Source organism: Neolamprologus multifasciatus, chromosome 5 (genome assembly GCF_963576455.1).
Source record: "Neolamprologus multifasciatus chromosome 5, fNeoMul1.2, whole genome shotgun sequence".
Taxonomy (NCBI): domain Eukaryota; kingdom Metazoa; phylum Chordata; class Actinopteri; order Cichliformes; family Cichlidae; genus Neolamprologus; species Neolamprologus multifasciatus.
This window is the reverse complement of record NC_140443.1, coordinates 13,744,438-13,763,761: the sequence shown is the minus strand read 5'-3', so window position 1 is coordinate 13,763,761 and position 19,324 is coordinate 13,744,438. Positions and strand designations below refer to the sequence as shown.

Genomic DNA, 19,324 nt, shown 5'->3' with positions numbered 1-19,324 from the left:
TATTCTCATCTTTGACCTCAGATTACAGGAAAACTGTAAGAGGTGATGCAGATATCTCACTGGATTCTGACTCTGGGTGACCCCCACTCTTCACCCTGTGATCCACAGCAAAAATTACTGTACGGTTTTTGAGAAAATTGATAGTAAACTTAACACATTTTACTGTACTGTACTCTATAATAAATATATTATAATAAATATAATAAAAGGCATTGTTTAATACTTCTTCCATGACAACCCAAATAAATCAATGATAGGGAAAAGGGAAGATTAGTCATCAGGCAAGGTTTACTGTTCATTTACCATGCCTTGATAACAGTAAGCTTAACATAAGAAAAAGGCTGGGGACGAGAACCGAGCGGCTGAGCCAGATCAAAGACATTACTAAAACAAAAAGACGCCAACAGCTTCCCTAAAGTGGAAATAAAATAATATGCAAAACAAAAGGCCTGTGTACCTGCTTGACACATAAGGTCAGTCACAGGATACAAAAGTGTCATCATCTGCATAACCTAGTGTTTTTAACACTTAAAGCTCAGTTGATGTGTTTGGGGTACCCCGATCTTATCTGTCCAGCCTCACACCCAAACACTCTATTCACACACACAGACACCTACTAACAAAAGTTCAAAGACAGTCTGAAGCCAACCTGCTGGCCTGGGAGCTGGTTTTTTGAAATTATCCCAGGCAAGCGATTGGTCTACTGTTCCCCAGATCAGCCAATAGAGACGTGCCAATTACCTTTGTATTGAGTGTATTGAGTATTGAATGAGGCTTGACACCTGAAAGACAAGAGTAAGAGAAAACAAAGAGCTGGGTACCAGGGCATGTAACAGATGTTGTTCCATGCTCATTTTTGATTGTCTCAGTAAATATGTTAACTGCAAAAACATTGAAAATCTAATTCAACTCACTTGTTCAATAGAAAATAATATGTTCCTTCTTGTTCATTAATTTTCAAGTTACTCTAAGTAATAGTAGTCTTAGAAGTATAAAAACAATTTTCAATTCTCATAATTTATATGAAAGTCTTTAATCACATCTTTTACAATATATTTTAAGCAATATGCTTTTGTCTTTTTCTCTGACACGCATTGTCTTTAACATTAATATTCTGAATTACCTATACAATATCTTGCCTTTTGATTACAAGTTTCATAAAAAAAATTTCATACTGTAACTCATAGAAATATTTCTGCCAATACTATTTTGATTATATTTTATACATGAAATAACAAGGTCGCACATTGCCTTAACATTTTTTAGTTTTTGCTTCATTATTAGAATTAAATTAGTATTATTGGTTAATTCAATGCAAACTGATGTGTGGGACAAGAGTCACATGACATAGAGCCAACCCACTTTTGATCTTTCGGTATTTATTGAGTCGTTGCGTCGCACGGACAGATAGCGTAGCTTTCATTGCGACGGGAAACGTTTATATGTGGTTACGCTGTCATTACACATTAGTACACTGAACTTTTCATCGAGGCCTACGTGGACAAAAATTTTCGGTTTACCCACCAACAATAAAATGGAAAGGTGAGTAATTAACACTAAAAATGGGACTACCATTTAATGCCAGTTATTTTCCTCAGTCTAATTATAGAATTTTTTTTTAGATTGTTTGCGCTTTGTATATAGTCTTCGTCCAGAAATTTGTCTAAAATCATAATTTTTAGAATTTGAAAACTTCAATAATATTGATATACTAACCAATAGAGAGCATATATAGAAATATAACATATACCTAAGATTAGATTTTGTACTCTTAGGCGTACATTTAAAAGTAACACCCTCCATTTAAGCGTAGTGAAAACTGTTCAGTCGTTTGACTTTTGATGTTGTATCTTTTCTTAAATATATATATTCATTAAGAAAAAGAAGTCATAACACATTGAGATAATTGAAAAATACGTAACATTTTGTAGTATGAACAAATACGTTAAAACAAAATCAATGTTTGGTTTGGTTGCATTACTTGTAAAAAAAAAACAAAAACATAATAAGTAACACTGTTCACCATGATAAATAAATCATCTTACAAAAGTGTTTTTGTCACATAAGGTCACAAATTCTCATTTAAGCAGATTTGCACTGGGTATTACCCGATTTTAAATTTTAATTGGCTTGACACAATGATTCTTTCAAGTCATGGTGATTGTGATAATGATTGTAAAGTCCGTTCAGAGCAATGGTCTTTAACAGCTTGTTTTTGTGGTTTAGGAGACACTCAAAATGTGTATGTAACATAGTATAACATTATTAATATTAATAAATCAATTAGGGAATGTGTATTACACACAGTGAATTAGTGCTTGTGTTATTTAACTATAGTGTTAATTACAGTAATTTGCACTGTGAATTTTAAAATTTAGAACTTAGCGATAGTTTCTTAGCAAATGACCATTAACAAGGGCTGTGTTAGTTAGCGCTTGTATGTCCAAAAATCTAAATGCTACCCGTTATGTTGTTGGCATAGAAAAAGTTACCAAAAAGATTTTTTCGCATCATGCGTTTTGGACATCACTAGAGTGTGGGTACTTGGAGTGCCTCAAAATGTTTTCTGAAGTCTATTAAACTTAAATGAAGAGTTCACATTTCATATGTTATTGTTGATCAGTATTGCAAGGTTGATCTCAGGATAACAGATATGTTCATATGGTTTGTTTTTCTTTGTATTAATTTTAATTTGTCTCAAAATTTCAGGACCTGCACTTTTTCAGTTTTTGGAAAGGCAAGTAATGTAACAAACAATAATGTGATAATAATATACATTGTTCAATCTGTATCACTTACAGCACAATAAAGGTATAATGTGTTAATGTCACTGTTCTCTTTTACATTAAAAGGCACGGACAATTTCAAAATCCCTGCAAAATATATTAGAGGTCATTCACAAGTATGCTGAACCCGGGACCAGTCTAAAGACCTACAGTGTTCACAAAGTGCATGGCTTTTGGGAAAATGTCTCAAGAGATTTGGGAATGCCTAATACATGTCTTAATAGGAAAAAAATTGTCAAGGCAGTCCTGCAGTATGAAAAGGTAAGCAATGTTTTTTTAGTATTTATATTTAGTCCATTAAAAAAAATACTTAAAAAAAGAACAGATATTTCTTTGGTAGAACTTCCTGTAATAAAAATTATTATGCAAAAATCAAATATTTTTACAGACCACATCAGGGGTAGAGGGTCCCTTGCTACAGACTGATTTTCCTACTGCAGAGACAACACTTGGAGATGACGTTCCTTCCATTGTAAGAAATGTGTCATACACTTACTGTCAGATTTAAAAATTTTAAGCCATCATGACAACCTTATCCAGCCATTGTAGTTATCCTGCTTTTTAGATACAAATAAAACAAATTCACTCCAAAATGTCATCTTGAAAATAATTTAAATCTTGAAACAGAGTAATAATTCAATTCAATTCAATTCAATTTTATTTATATAGCGCCAAATCACAACAAATGTCGCCTCAAGGCGCTTCATAGATACAGAGAAAAGCCCAACAATCATATGACCCCCTATGAGCAAGCACTTTGGCGACAGTGGGAAGGAAAAACTCCCTTTTAACAGGAAGAAACCTCCGGCAGAACCAGGCTCAGGGAGGGGCGGCCATCTGCTGCGACCGGTTGGGGTGAGAGAAGGAAGACAGGATAAAAGACATGCTGTGGAAGAGAGACAGAGATTAATAACAGATACGATTCAATACAGAGAGGTCTGTTAACACATAGTGAGTGAGAAAGGTGACTGGAAAGGAAAAACTCAATGCATCATGGGAATCCCCCGGCAGCCTACATCTATTGCAGCATAACTAAGGGAGGATTCAGGGTCACCTGGTCCAGCCCTAACTATATGCTTTAGCAAAAAGGAAAGTTTTAAGCCTAATCTTAAAAGTAGAGATAGTGTCTGTCTCCCGAATCCAAACTGGAAGCTGGTTCCACAGAAGAGGGGCCTGAAAACTGAAGGCTCTCCCTCCCATTCTACTTTTAAATACTCTAGGAACAACAAGTAGGCCTGCAGAGCGAGAGCGAAGTGCTCTAATAGGGTGATATGGTACTACAAGGTCATTAAGATAAGATGGGGCCTGATTATTTAAGACCTTGTATGTGAGGAGCAGGATTTTGAATTCAATTCTGGATTTAACAGGAAGCCAATGAAGGGAAGCCAAAACAGGAGAAATATGCTCTCTCTTTCTAGTCCCTGTCAGTACTCTTGCTGCAGCATTTTGGATTAACTGAAGGCTTTTCAGTGAGTTTTTTGGACATCCTGATAATAATGAATTGCAGTAGTCCAGCCTGGAAGTAATAAATGCATGAACTAGTTTTTCAGCGTCACTCTGAGACAGGATATTTCTAATTTTAGAGATGTTGCGCAAATGGAAGAACGCAGTCTTACATATTTGTTTAATATGTGCGTTGAAGGACATATCTTGGTCAAAAATGACTCCAAGGTTCCTCACAGTGTTACTGGAGGCCAAGGTAATGCCATCCAGAGTAAGAATCTGGTTAGATACCATATTTCTAAGCTTTTCAGCGCCGAGTACAATGACCTCAGTTTTATCTGAGTTAAGAAGCAGAAAGTTAGTGGCCATCCAAGTCTTTATGTCTTTAAGACATTCCTGCAGTTTAACTAATTGGTGTGTGTTATCTGGCTTCATGGACAGATAGAGCTGGGTGTCATCTGCATAGCAGTGAAAATGTATGCTATGTCTTCTAATGATGCTGCCTAGGGGAAGCATGTATAATGTAAACAGAATTGGTCCTAGCACTGAACCCTGTGGAACTCCATAATTAACCTCAGTGTGTGAAGAGGACTCTCCATTTACATGCACAAATTGGAGTCTATTAGATAGATATGATACAAACCACTGCAGTGCAATACCTGTAATACCTACAGCATGTTCTAATCGCTCTAATAGGATATTATGGTCAACAGTATCGAATGCTGCACTAAGGTCAAGAAGGACAAGCACAGAGATGAGTCCACTGTCAGAGGCCATAAGAAGATCATTTGTAACCTTCACTAAAGCTGTTTCTGTGCTGTGATGAACTCTGAAACCTGACTGAAACTCTTCAAATAAACCATTCCTCTGCAGATGATCTGTTAGCTGTTTGACAACTACTCTTTCAAGGATTTTTGATATGAAAGGAAGGTTGGAGATTGGCCTATAATTAGCTAAGACTGCTGGGTCTAGAGATGGCTTTTTGAGTAAAGGTTTAACTGCAGCCACCTTGAAGGCCTGTGGTACATAGCCGATTATTAGAGATAGGTTGATCATATATAAGATCGAAGAATTAATCAATGGCAGGACTTCTTTGAGCAGTTTTGTAGGAATGGGGTCTAAAAGACACGTTGATGGTTTGGAGGAAGTAATTATTGAAGTTAACTCAGAAAGATCAATTGGAGAAAAAGAGTCTAACTTAACATCAATGAAACTAAGAGTAGCTGTAGATAATATTACATCTGTGGGATGATTATTGGTAATTTTTTCTCTAATGATAAAAATTTTATTTGTGAAGAAGTTCATGAAGTCATCACTAGTTAACGTTAAAGGGATGGTTGGCTCAAAAGAGCTCTGACTTTTTGTCAGCCTGGCTACAGTGCTGAAGAGAAACCTGGGGTTGTTCTTATTTTCTTCAATCAGTGATGAGTAGTAAGCTGTTCTGGCTTTGCGGAGGGCTTTCTTATAAAGCAACAAACTATTTCTCCAGGCTAAATGATGATCCTCTAAATTTGTGACACGCCATTTCCTCTCCAGATTACGAGTCATCTGCTTTAGGGTACGTGTTTGAGAATTATACCACGGGGTCAGGTACTTCTGATTAGAGACCTTAGTTTTCACAGGAGCTACAGTATCCAGAGTCGTACGTAGTGAGGAGGTGAAATTATTAACAAGATAATCAACCTCTGTTGGGGTAGCGTTCAGATAGCTGCTCTGCTCTGTGTTGGTACAGGGCATTGACGATGATAACAGTGGCTGGATTATATTCTTAAACTTAGTTACAGCGCTTTCAGAAAGACATCTACTTTGATAAAGTCCACTCTCCACTGCTGCGTAATCAATTATTGTAAATGTAAATGTTATCAAGAAATGATCAGACAGGAGAGGGTTTTCAGGAAACACTGTTAAATGTTCAGTTTCTATGCCATATGTTAAAACAAGATCTAGAGTGTGATTAAAGTGGTGGGTGGGTTCTTTTACATTTTGAGAGAAACCAATTGAGTCTAACAACAGATTAAATGCCATGTTGAGGCTGTCATTTTTAGCATCAACATGGATGTTAAAATCACCCACAATAATTATTTTATCTGAGCTCAGAACTAAATTAGATATAAAGTCTGAGAAATCAGACAGAAACTCTGTGTAAGGCCCAGGTGGACGATAGATGATAACAAGTAAGACTGGTTTCTGAGTTTCACAGCTGGGGTGGACGAGGCTAAGCATCAGGCTTTCAAATGAATTAAAAGTCTGTCTTGGTCTTTCATTAATTAATAGACTGGTGTGAAAAATTGCTGCCACACCGCCCCCTCGACCTGTGCTTCGAGATTTCTGGTAGTTAGAATGACTCAGGGGTGTTGATTCATTTAAACTAACATAATCATCCTGCTGCAACCAGGTTTCTGTAAGGCAGAGTAAATCAATTTGTTGATCAATTATTAAGTCATGTACTAACAGAGACTTGGAGGAGAGAGACCTAATATTTAATAATCCACATTTCACTGTTTTACTCTTTGGTTCAGATGTGGATACTGTATTGTTCTTTCTTTGTAAATGTTTAAGTTGTTTGTTGCTGGTTTTTAGTTTGTTTTTTGTCTTTTTGGAAGCAGACACAGTCTCTATGGAGATGGGTTTTTGGGGGGGTAGCAGGAGGAGAGAAGCTGCAGAGAGGCGTGTAAGACTGCAACTCTGCTTCCTGGTCCCAACTCTGGATAGTCATGTTTTGAGGGGTTTAATAAATTTGTCCATATTTCTAGAAATGAGAGCTGCTCCATCCAAAGTGGGATGGATGCCGTCTCTCCTAACAAGACCAGGTTTCCTCCAGAAGGTTTGCCAATTATCTATGAAGCCCACATCATTTCTGGGACACCACTCAGACAGCCAGCAATTTAAGGAGAACATGCGGCTAAACATGTCACTCCTGGTCTGATTGGGGAGGGGACCAGAGAAAACTACAGAGTCCGACATTGTTTTGGCAAAGTTGCACACCGATTCAATATTGATTTTAGTGACCTCCGATTGGCGTAACCGGGTGTCATTACTGCCGACGTGAATTATGATTTTATTGAATTTACGTTTACCCTTAGTCAGCAGTTTTAAATTTCCTTCAATGTCGCCTGCTCTGGCCCCTGGAAGACAATTGACTATGGTTGCCGGTGTCTCTAGCTTCACATGTCTGAGAACAGAATCACCAATTACCAGAGTTTGACCCCCAGCGGGTGTGTCACCGAGTGGGGAAAAACGGTTAGACACATGAACGGGTTGGTGGTGTACCTGGGGCTTCTGTTTAGGACTACGCTTCCTCCTCACCGTTACCCAGCCATCTTTCCCCAGCTGCTTGGGGTCTGCCGGGGAACAGCTAGCGGGGCCTACGCTATCTTCGGCTGCACCAGCTACAGGGGCCTGGCTAGCTAAGGGTGAGAGCAGGGTGCAAAGCCGAGTCTCCAGATCAGTAATCCTGGCCTCCAGAGCTGCAAATATGCTACATTTGTTACAGATATCATTACTGCTAAAGGAGGCCGAGGAGTAACTAAACATCTGACACAATGAGCAAGAAAGTGCAGAAGGGACAGGTGAAGTAGCCATGGTGCTAACGGGTCGGCTACGAGCTAAGCTAGCGAAACAGTACAGAGACAGTGAGTGAATACTTTGGCTATAAATTAGGTAGTGAGTACAGAGAAAGTGTGCTTCGGATGAAGCACGTGAAGATTATACTGTGAAAAAAGAATGTATTTAAAAGTTGTTAATTAAACTGCTAAGCAAATAAGCTACTCAGAAACACCACTGTGTTTGAGCAGGAACAGGAAGCGATACTATACCACAGAGCGAGCGAACACCAAGTGACAGCGCCACCGACAGGAGTCGGTGGCGCTGTCACTTGTTTTTATGAGTCACTTGTTTTATTATGAGTCACTTGACTCATAATAATGAGTCATATGGAGAGCAAGAATGTAGATTACAATAGACTTCACAGCAGGTAAACACATATGAAAGCAAGCCACCAAACCATGAGGTGTAGAGCCTTAAGCACCCACAGGAGAGCCAGACAAAGACCTGAGTGTCACATCTGACCCCATTTTAAAGGAGTAACCAACTCATCCTCCTGCTGCTGACTAACTTTTCACTCCATGTCTTCCACTCTTCTAATTTCTCCATTTGATCTTGTTATTGCCCAATCAAGTTCCAAAATCTGAATCAGAATATTACTTTTTCATTTACAATAATTATAGTACTATATTCCTTTGCTGAATATTTTTTCCCTTATAAAACCGTCATTACATAGTGATTCTTTTCAAAATATTTTGTAACAATGTGTGTTAACAAAGACATACTGAAATTTCAGTCTTGTTATGTAATTGTTATGTTTTAATTAATTTGTGATTCGTTAGAATGAGGAAGACGTTGTTGCGCCAAAGTCTCCACAATCTGTAGGAAATGTACCTTTACCTTCAAGAAAAGAGGTAATTATTTGTATTTTATTCAGTATTACATTGTGTTGCTTTGGAAAAACATTAATTTGTAAAGAAACGACATCGCTTTCTCTTCCCAGGATGCACTTCAAAAAACTGCAGAGAGCGGCATCCATACCCCAGACACACAATCCCTCGAGAGTGACTCTAAATCTTCGTCTTCAAATGCAAATGCTAAGGTAATTTCATAACTTTCGCTGTTTTTAATACACAACAGAGAAAGAAAACACAGAGTTTATATGTTTGTTAAACACTATCAGCATGTAATTATTATATTAAAAATTTCAATTATTTTGAACTGTAATCCAAAGTTTACATTTAAAGTTGAAATCTTTTTGTGATGATCTTTCGAGGTAAAATAAATATTTCTTAGTCATATTCACTTACTAAGACAAATTTACTAAGATAATGTGAAACTTGTCCTATGGGTTCGTTAGTGAAATTGTAACATAATGATGCTGTTGGATTTTCATAGAGACACTGTAGTGACAAACATTGAAAGTGTTTATATATATTTTTTAAAATGTATATCTGAATGTTGCAGAGGAATGGATCAGATGATTCAGCTAAAGTCAACACAGACAGTAGCACTTCAGAAGAAAAATTTTTCACATCTGGTTTGCCACAGCAGAAAAGTTTCTTTTTCATAAATGAGAATGAATGGAAGGAGTTACGGCAACATCAGTCAGGAAGACTATTTAAAGGACTGCAGTGGACAAATATAATTGCCAGTGGAATCAGAACCCTTAATCCGTACTGCAGCTTTGGATTTCGGAGACACAGTGTGAAAAAACTCTCTTCAAGATCAAAGGCACCGGTTTTCAGGTGTGTGGGGTACTGCAGATTTCAGGACTGCCCTGTCACTGTGGCTGTGGTGGTTTATGACGAAGAGACACTGAAAGCAGAAGTCGTTTTCAAAGGAGGTGAGGTCTGCCATAATAACAAAGAGCTGAAAAGGCGGCCTGTGCGTGCACAATCACGTCAAAGTGCTGGAGAACTCCTCAAAAACAAATTACCAAGGAGCTTGTACTTGGAGTCTTTACAGAAAGTGCCACAAAAGGTGATCCAATCTGGCAACAGGGATGATACTCCAACAAAAGAAGTGTTGAAAAACATTGCATGGTCTGAAAGAAAAGCCACTAGAGCAGATCCCAACGAGTTGATTAGCTTACAAAAGATAATTCAACAGTATCAGGACACTGAAAAGGACGTACTGCAGAAGATTCTGATGCATCCAAAGGGCATAATGCTGTGGTCTAAGAAAACCTTGTCAGTTTTTCATCAAAGATGCAAAGAAGACATTGTGTACTTTGATGCCACTGGAAGTATAATAAGAAAAGAAAGTGCTGGAACGCCACCTTACTATGTGTATGAGTTGGTTGTCAGAAACCCATCCAAAGGTGCTTCTCCTCTTCCAGTTGCTACATATGTCACATGTGACCACACTACAGCTTCTGTGACATACTTCTTGCAGGCCTTTCAGACTGATCTGGTAAGAGCATTTGGTAATCGGGCCTACAACAGGCCTGTCATGTTCATGTGTGATGGATCCCTGGTACTCCTCCGATCCATTTCCATGACATTCTGCAGAACAAGTCTAGAGGATCTGCTGCAGAAGTACTATGTCTTACTCACTGGCCAGCATTCAGCACAGCAATTCAACATTCCCATTCTTCATCGATGTTTGAGCCATGTCATGAAAAATGCCAAGGACCTTTGTAAAAAACAGTGAGTACATTTATATCAATAATTAAAAAAGAATACAAGATTTGTAATGTAAAGGTCTCACTAACAGTGATTTCATTTGTTCATTTTCCCAGCATTCCAGAGAACTACAGGCTTGGAATGCATGTGTTTGGGCTCCTTGCATGCTGTGATAACTTAAAAGACATGGATGATGTTGTCCATAGTGCAGCAATAGTGTTTTGCAGTCCTTGTAGTGGAAGGAACGTAACAAAACACTACAACAACTTGAAAATCCTTATGCAAAAACGGGGGACCCTGGATTTGGATGAGAAGACTGTGATTGCTGAAGATTACAAGGTTAGCTAAGATTTATTTTTTAAGTAACCATATTAATAACTTTTTTACTTGTGTCTGTCCCAAATGTGTGTCACGTTATTGTGGTTTAAAATATATATATTTAAAATAATATTTTATATAATTAATTTGTCTTTGGTTTGATAACTTGCTGAATACAGATATATATCTGTTTTACAGACTGATGTTCAGAATGCCCCCTTGAAGACCCATTTCCAGGCAATTGTTGACAATGCAACACTGGACTGTGAGGGCGAAAGAAACATCTTTCATGCACCCAAATTTATTGCCGGTCTGGTAAATCACCTTCTACCACATGCAACTTTGTGGTCATCAATGATGCTTGGTACGTTTTTTTATTTGTTGTATTACTATCTTAAATTGTCAGTTATTCATTAAATGTTGAATTATCTATTTTAATTATGTTTTTTAATTACTTGTATTCTCCTTAGGGGATCTTGGACGTCATGGTACTGGTCCTGCTTACCAGCAGCTCAGTAAACTCTATGGTGACATTCAGCAATCCAAGAACCAGGTATCATAGCGAGAAGAATAAGTGAAAAAGAAACATAAATTGTACATAAATTTACAATACATAGATACTGATTTAAACAATGTACTATTGCATTTAAGAATTTTACACAAGACAATAGAACCCAAGGAATCATGGAGAAAAGCCAGTGGGATTTGAAAAAAATCCGTATCCAGAGAAGGAGACTGACAAGGCTTGATGACTTTGTGGAAATTTATCAAAAAATGCACGATGCCCTCCTGCTTGAATATGCAGACATGAAAAAATCAAGACAAAAGGTATGAATAACTTCCTAATAATGAAAATTGTGTTTTATACAACTAGAACAAGAAACTAAGAAAAAGTGAAAACATTTGGCTATGACTATAGAATTAAGAGATGATAAAATAAGTAAGCATTAAAAGTATGTATGTGTAATCAACAGTCTTTTCGCGTGGAAATGGAGAAATGGAAAGACAAACGCATTAAACGAAAAGGTGTGTACGTGTCACCGTTACTGACAGAACTGCCACTGAAGAAAAAGAAAACTGAGGTAAGTCATCATGTTCCCATTATTTTCAATAATTAAACCTTGTGATGTCCTCCTGATTGCCATACTCCTTTTGTCCTCTGGGGTAAAGCGTCTGCTTTGACTTGATAAAGCATGAATTATAAATTATCATCCGTCTCCATGTTTCAATGTTTTATCAAACTGTATTCCAACTGATTACCTGAAATCTTTATGTGTTTTGACATTGTATTACACCTAGGCATGGGCCTTAGTGAACCCCCACTTTAATGCCAAAAAATGCATGTCCATAGGTGACATAAGTGCAGGAGGAAGCTCAGGTTTTTTGCTTTTTGCTGGTCACACCATGTACAGCTTTGTTTTCAGCAGTTGTAGGCCAAGGGCATATGAATTAAACAAGCTTTCAAGGCTGATTATTGTCTTTTGGAGACCTACTGTATTAAGCACAGCTCGCGTGCCCTGACTGCAGGCAAGCAAGTTTGCAATCATACACTAGCATGTTCTCTGTACGGCTGGACCAGGCATCACATACTGACGATGTTTTTATCTCATAGTTCCTCTGTTTACTTGGGACGTAATGTTGGACAGAGTCCTTTAAGGGGACTAGGCACCCATACACAGTCATATCAGTTCCTGTGTGTTACACCAACAGCAGGACAGATGCTCACTCGTTACATACATCTCAAATCAGAACAAGTTTGTCTCATTCATGACCATATTCTTTTGTATATTATATTCTATTATATAAAGTCATTCAAAAATGTTATCTGTTAACAGGTAAAAGGGAAGACCACTGTTCAAACCTTTAAACAGGAAAAGCACAAACAATATGATGCTCGTCAAAACCAGGTATTTTTAGAAATGTTTTGAATGTCTACATTTATGTTTTGTGTGTTATTGTCATAAATGACTCTGAAAATTGGCAAGTGTCTATCTTTGTAGGATGAGAGCCAGGAACAAATAGCCGTTTGCCAAAAAATAGCAACATACATGGCTAATAAAGCATCGGTCACAGTATGGAAAGGAGACTTATGTGCCTTCAAAGTGGATGCAATTGTTAATGCAGCTAATGAAAATCTCTCTCACATGGGTGGACTTGCAAAGGCACTGTCTGCTACTGGAGGACATACTATCCAAGCAGAGATTGATCTCTTCATTGCCAAAAATGGCAAATTAAAGGCTGGACAAGTTGCAGTTACCACAGCAGGCAGACTACCTTGCATGAAGCTGATTCATTTGGTAGGCCCGTGTCTGCAGACTGACCCCACAGTGCACATGATATCCCATGCAAAGAAACTTTTAACTAAAGGTATTTCGAACGTCATGACATGTGCAGAAGAGCACAGATTTTCCTCTGTTGCCATTCCAGCAGTGAGCTCTGGAATATTCAACTTTCCAGTCTCAATTTGTGCTGATGTTGTGGTCACCACAATCAAAAAGTACATTGACCATAAGAACCCCACAAGTCCTCCATTTGAAATACACCTGGTAAACAATGATGATCCAACCGTGAAGGAAATGGAAAGGGCCTTCAAAGAGATCCTTTTGGAGCCACTCTCTGATGTCAGGAGGACAGTGAGTACACCCATTTTTTTCCTTAATAAAAAAATTACTTAAAATGATCACAGCAGTAACAAATATTTTCTTTAAAATTCAACCCACAAATCAAGGGGCCAGAGGATTCTCCATCTACACTGGAAAGGACAGAGCACCTTGAGAGAAACACAACCGGTCTGACAAAGGACATCACAGGTGATGTTTCACAAACAAATTCTAATTCAATAACTATGTCATCTGTTTGAAAAACCAAGTTTGTTTGTACATATTTTTGTAATTATATATTAGATTTTATTATATGTATGTGTTGATGAAGTAAAAAAAAACATACCACAGAAAAATGACAAATGTCAGTCCAACAATAAATGTAACTTTTACATGTTACTGTCCTTAATATTACAAAAACAACAGTAACTGACTCAATTTTTAATTTCTTAATGTAGTTTAACATCTCAAATAAATTACATTAAAATCTATGTCAAATTTGGAGATGTTTTCGTGTTGTTGCGTTAGGTACATAAAATACTTTTAAAAATTAGATTTAAAACCGTTGTAATCGATTACAATGAATGTTCTCATAAGAAGAATTATTTGAATTTATTTCTATTGTCTTGTTGAAACACAGGTCGCATATTTGTGGAAACAACAGGAAACGGAAGTTGTTGTTTCTGTGGTCCCATCTCAGATTAGAGGTAACAACTTTGTCATACGTCACAGTGAGTTCCTGACCCTTAGACCACACAGCTGGCTTGTTGGAGAGGTATGTAATCCAGTTATTTAAAAAAAAAGAAAAAGAAATGCATAAGGTTAACGTTAAAGCTGGGGCAGAACATTAGTTGTTCCCTACACATTCAGTAAGTACTGCTTTAGATCGACATTCCAGGCATATCCTCATGACTGAATACTGAGTATACGTAAGTAAAAAAATCTTTATTAACCTTTGTATTCCAAAACTTTATCATGTTTCAAAGTAATAAAAGGTTATTTATTATACTCCTCAGGTCATTGAAAGTCTCCTGCACCACTGGGCCATTCGGCTGAATCTGGGGAATAATATCTACATTATGAACCACTACACGAGCGGTGTGATCCTCTATGGAGAGAGAGAACTAATCAGGAGACAAAGCTTGTCCAAGGTAAAAAAAAAAAAAATTAATATATTCTAGAATTAATTTTTTTAAATTTAATTAATGTCTCGAAATGGAAAAAGTATTGTTGCAAATTTGTAATTAATTCCTAATATGTCACAGGTGAACTTTGACAACTACAGAGCCATTTTATCCTTTGTGAACATTGGAAATATACACTGGAAGTTTCTGGTTAGTACGAGCAGCATTTCTGTGAAGACAGTTTGTTTCAATAACACATTATTCATAACTTATGTACTTTTTAAATTTATATATCTATCGCAGTACATAAATGCAGATGACAGCTGTCTGTATTTGGTCGATCCTTCAAGAAACTCTTTGGAGCAGGAAGAGTCTGACCGTGCAGCCAAAAGATTCCGGTAATTATGCGTTATTACATGTATATAATAACATAAAATATTAGAAAAGTGACAGGAGGACTTAGGAGGTCTTTTTCTAAAGGTGAACATATGGTTGTAGATGAAAGTTTAATAAAATCTGTGGTTATCAGTTCTTTAAAGAATTCAAAAAAATAATTCAAAATTACACACGTATGTAATTTTAAATAATAAAAAAAACCACTGACCGTGTTTAAGCAGTGAGACATTTGAGACAGTTAACATTTGTAGATTTAAAAGAACATGTTAATAATTTTGATACTTCATCTAACATAATCTAGAGCACAGGGCTTTCTGACACACCATTAAAAACAGTGATATGTACTATATGTGTCTTTTTCTGTGTGACTTTTATCTTTCATTTGTATATAAATGTAATGTATGTTATGTTCACAAAGTGAACATAACATACATGGGTGGGGAAAGTTAAAATAATCTTAAAAGGTTAAATTGTGTAAACAGGAAGTGTAACATTTGCAGATGTTTTCAATTAAATTGTATTTTTTGTTTTGATTTCAGATGGCCAAAGAAGTAATGGAAGCATTCCCAAATAAACCAGAAATGACATTTTTGACGACAAAAAAAGAGATGGCCCAGGCACGAAGGACATTTGCACAGACAATACTTGAGACCTCTGGTGTGTAATATCTTCTTCAAATGGACATATTTATTTGTGTCAAACTGATGAATACTAACATATATATATATATATATTATGTTTTAGTATTTGACAGTGACAACAACTGTGCCATGTGTGCAACGGCAAAACCACCTAATCCAGGACCCTCCATCACTGACTGGGTATAGTATTTTTAAAAATAGTTTTATGTTATCTACAACAAAAGTATTTGACTCTGTGTCTTTAAGGATTTTAATTGATTAAAACATAGAATTATTTACTTAATGTGTTTATGAAAGTTAATATGTTTTTTTGTTTACAGATCCAGTGTGATAACTGCAACCGCTGGTTCCATTCTGAATGCCTGGACATGACAAATGAACAGCTCAGCAGTGCTCAGAAGACCGAGTGGAAGTGTGTGCTTTGTGTAACCTAATTCTACATGCAGTGAAAGCTACTTGAATAATCTGCTTATAGTTGTTATTGGTGTTTTGAGGAACACATGTGTAAAACACAATATGTATAACATTCTTGCTTTGTGCGTGTACTTCAAGTATTTCCTTTTTGATTTTTTGGGTTGATTTGTGTGATGACAGATAATGAATAACAATATATCTAAACTGTGTAGTAGTAATATGAGAAATCAGTAATCTGAGAAATGTAATTTCTCACCCTGACCGGTCGAGGCAGATGGCCGCCCCTCCCTGAGCCTGGTTCTGCCGGAGGTTCCTGTTAAAAGGGAGTTTTTCCTTCCCACTGTTGCTCATAGGGGGTCATATGATTGTTGGGTTTTTCTCTGTATGTATTATTGTAAGGTTTAACTTATTATGTAAAGTGCCTTAAGGTGACTATTGTTGTGATTAAGCACTGAATAAATAATGTCTAAAATTTGCTACTTGAGGTGGTGTGTGAATGACATTTTGAAATATTTAAATTGTGTGTGGAAAGAAATTTATTGTAGTTAAGCAAATACTTCAATGAACTCATTTTGTTCGGTAATGGATTAGGATTTAATTTTATCAGAAAACCATACAGTAATTTACAGTAAAGGACGTTAAAAGTACAGTAGAGTAAATTGTGCAAAGTTTACTATCAATTTTCTCAAACACTGTACAGTAATTTTTGCTGTGGATGACAGGGTGAAGAGTGGGGGTCACCCAGAGTCAGAATCCAGTGAGATATCTGCGTCACCTCTTACAGTTTTCCTGTAATCTGAGGTCAAAGATGAGAATATATAGAGTACAGTACAGTAAAATGTGTTAAGTTTACTATCAATTTTCTGGAAAACCATACAGTAATTTTTGCTGTGGATGACAGGGTGAAGAGTGGGGGTCACCCAGAGTCAGAATCCAGTGAGATATCTGCGTCACCTCTTACAGTTTTCCTGTAATCTGAGCTCAAAAATGAGAATATATAGAGTACAGTAGAGTAAATTGTATTAAGTTTACTATCAATTTTCTGGAAAACCGTACAGTAATCTTGGCTGTGGATCACAGGGTGAAGAGTGGAGATGGCCTAGGTTCAGAATCCAGTGAAATATCTGCGTCACCTCTTATAGTTTTCCTGTAATCTGAGCTCAAAGATGTCAATATGTAGAGTACAGTACAGTAAAATGGGAAGATTTTACTATCAATTTTCTCAAAAACCATACAGTAATTTTGGCTGTGGATGACAGGGTGAAGAGCGGGGGTCACCCAGAGTTAGAATCCAGTGAGATATCTGCGTCACCTGTTATAGTTTTCCTGTAATCTGAGCTCAAAGATGAGGAGATTAAAAGTACAGTAGAGTAAATTGTGCAAAGTTTACTATCAATTTTCTCAAAAACCGTACAGTAACTTTTGCTGTGGATCACAGGGTGAAGAGTGGGGGTCACCCAGAGTCAGAATCCAGTGAGATATCTGCGTCACCTCTTATAGTTTTCCTGTAATCTGAGCTCAAAGATGAGGAGATTAAAAGTACAGTAGAGTAAACTGTGTAAATTTTATTGTTAATTTTCTCTGAATCATACAGTAATTTTGACTGTGGATGACAGGGGGAAAAGTGGAGATAAACCAAAACTGGGAGTGGATTGTGAAGCAAAATAGTCCCAGGACACAAAAGACTGCGTTTCTAAGCCAGTCGGCACCGATACCGTAATATGCGTAATAGTAGTGCAACAACATTTTCGGTGCGGCTGTCGGTGCGGCTAGCTTGACTGTGACTTCGTAAGTGAGGGCTCACTTGACCGCAGTCCCTCTCGTTTCCTATTTTAAAAGAAAAGGGAAACTAAAAAACAAAAAACATGTGAGTCACCTGCATCGGACCCTCACCACTCCATGATCAAAGGGGGATCGTCTTAACAGCGAGACGGGGCCGGTGGGGCACAGGTGTTACTGCTCCGTACCGACGTCCTCTGTGCGCTGGAAAACCTTCAGCTTTTCCCGTGCGCTCCCGCGTAGATCATCTGTATTCCCGGCGCGTCGCGGCCCAACCACGCCCGTCGGTAGCATACTGCTGATCATCTCCGCCGTAATGCCTTTGGGCTTTCTTGTGGCCACCGGTCCCACCGTGTATCCGCGTCTTCTTAGATCCGCCGCAGCTTCCTCCGCGCTATTGTATAAGACCATTCCCGAGTCAAAATGAACCCGCATTTTAGCAAGCGGGGTCTGGAACCGGATGGCGTTTTCTTTAAGTACTTTTTTAACCGGGCCATACTCTTTTCTCTTCATTTGTATGTTTTCGGCATAGTCGTGATCAAAGAAAATCCGTTTCTCCTTTATATATACAGGCTTCTTCCATGCAGCGCGTAGGATTTGTTCTTTAATATTGAACTTTAAGAAGCGCACCACCGTTGATCGAGGGGGCGCCCCCGGCGGCGGCTGCACTCCCAGCGCCCGGTGAGCTCTCTCTATCCCTAGGTTCTTCTCGCTGCCCAAGTCCACGCCGTCCCCCAACTCCGATATCATCATGCTTTCCACATACCTTAGCATGGAGGTGCCTTCTATGTTCTCAGGGATGCCATATATCCTTATGTTATTACGGCGTGAGCGACCCTCCAAATCCGTAACCTTCTCTTGGAGCTGCCTCTGGTTATCCAACAGCTGAACAATGGCATCCCTCACTCCAATGTCCCATTTCTCCTTCCCCACCATGTTTCTTTCCATTTCTTCCAGACGTTTCCCCACCTCCTCGATCCTGCTTGTGGCGGCGGTAACCTGTTGATTTATCTCGTGTGTTAACTGGCTCATTTGGGCTTTCATGTCCTCTTTCAAACTTGTTCTCACGAGCGATAGCTCCTTCTTCATCTCTGCCTTAAGGTCTTGCATACCCTCCGCCACTACTTCACTCACCACCTGTCTGAGGGGGCCTAGCGCTGATGTTGTGGCCTCCGCCGCCATCTTCTCGCCCTCTTGCTCGGAGCGTCTTTCATTTGTCTTACTCTCAAGTCGCGTTTCTAAGCTTCGGCCTGGGGCTCGTCCCTTCTTATTTTTATCTCCGCTCATTATTCTTGAGGGGAAAGTCGCTTTTAATGGATTATATTCTTGAATTGCGGATTATTTTAGCTATCGATGCAGGAGCTCCTGTTTATGCTGCTACTCTCGCCACCATGACACCGGAAGTCTCTTGGCTGCATTTCTGATCAGCGCTCTCCTTGTTCAGCCTGTGAGTTTAGGTGGACGGCCTTGTCTTGGTAGGTTTACAGTTGTGCCATACTCCTGCCATTTCTGAATGATCGCTTGAACAGTGCTCCGTGGGATGTTCAAGGCTTGGGAAATCTTTTTGTAGCCTAAGCCTGCTTTAAATTTCTCAATAACTTTATCCCTGACCTGTCTTGTGTGTTCTTTGGACTTCATGGTGTTGTTGCTCCC

At 38.2% G+C, this 19,324-nt stretch overlaps 3 protein-coding genes across 7 annotated transcripts in view; all 3 read left to right on the top strand.

Annotated features, from left to right (window-relative positions):
* The window catches only part of raly (RALY heterogeneous nuclear ribonucleoprotein), a 144,766-nt gene that overhangs the window by 114,490 nt on the left and 10,952 nt on the right, over window positions 1-19,324 (top strand). The window lies entirely within an intron of this gene.
* LOC146518182 (uncharacterized) lies at window positions 202-14,100 on the top strand. Of its 2 annotated transcripts, XM_085160458.1 has the most exons (15): window positions 202-1,542; window positions 2,710-2,737; window positions 2,853-3,047; window positions 3,175-3,258; window positions 8,615-8,686; window positions 8,776-8,874; window positions 9,240-10,423; window positions 10,516-10,738; window positions 10,916-11,081; window positions 11,188-11,270; window positions 11,369-11,545; window positions 11,692-11,799; window positions 12,553-12,624; window positions 12,718-13,350; window positions 13,446-14,100. In XM_085160458.1, exons 1-15 carry the CDS (start codon window positions 1,535-1,537, stop codon window positions 13,575-13,577), a joined length of 3,264 nt encoding a protein of 1,087 aa, XP_085016584.1. In that variant the 5' UTR covers window positions 202-1,534; the 3' UTR covers window positions 13,578-14,100. The 2 variants fall into 2 exon arrangements, with proteins under 2 accessions (XP_085016584.1, XP_085016583.1); XM_085160457.1 differs by having other exon boundaries at window positions 202-2,737.
* Window positions 13,934-16,368, top strand: LOC146518181 (uncharacterized; the record flags this gene model as incomplete). The annotated part of the gene is made up of 7 exons (XM_085159242.1): window positions 13,934-14,092; window positions 14,334-14,468; window positions 14,583-14,651; window positions 14,745-14,840; window positions 15,377-15,494; window positions 15,582-15,658; window positions 15,799-16,368. Coding segments are annotated over 7 exons (768 nt in total), but the record flags the coding sequence as incomplete, so codon positions are not given.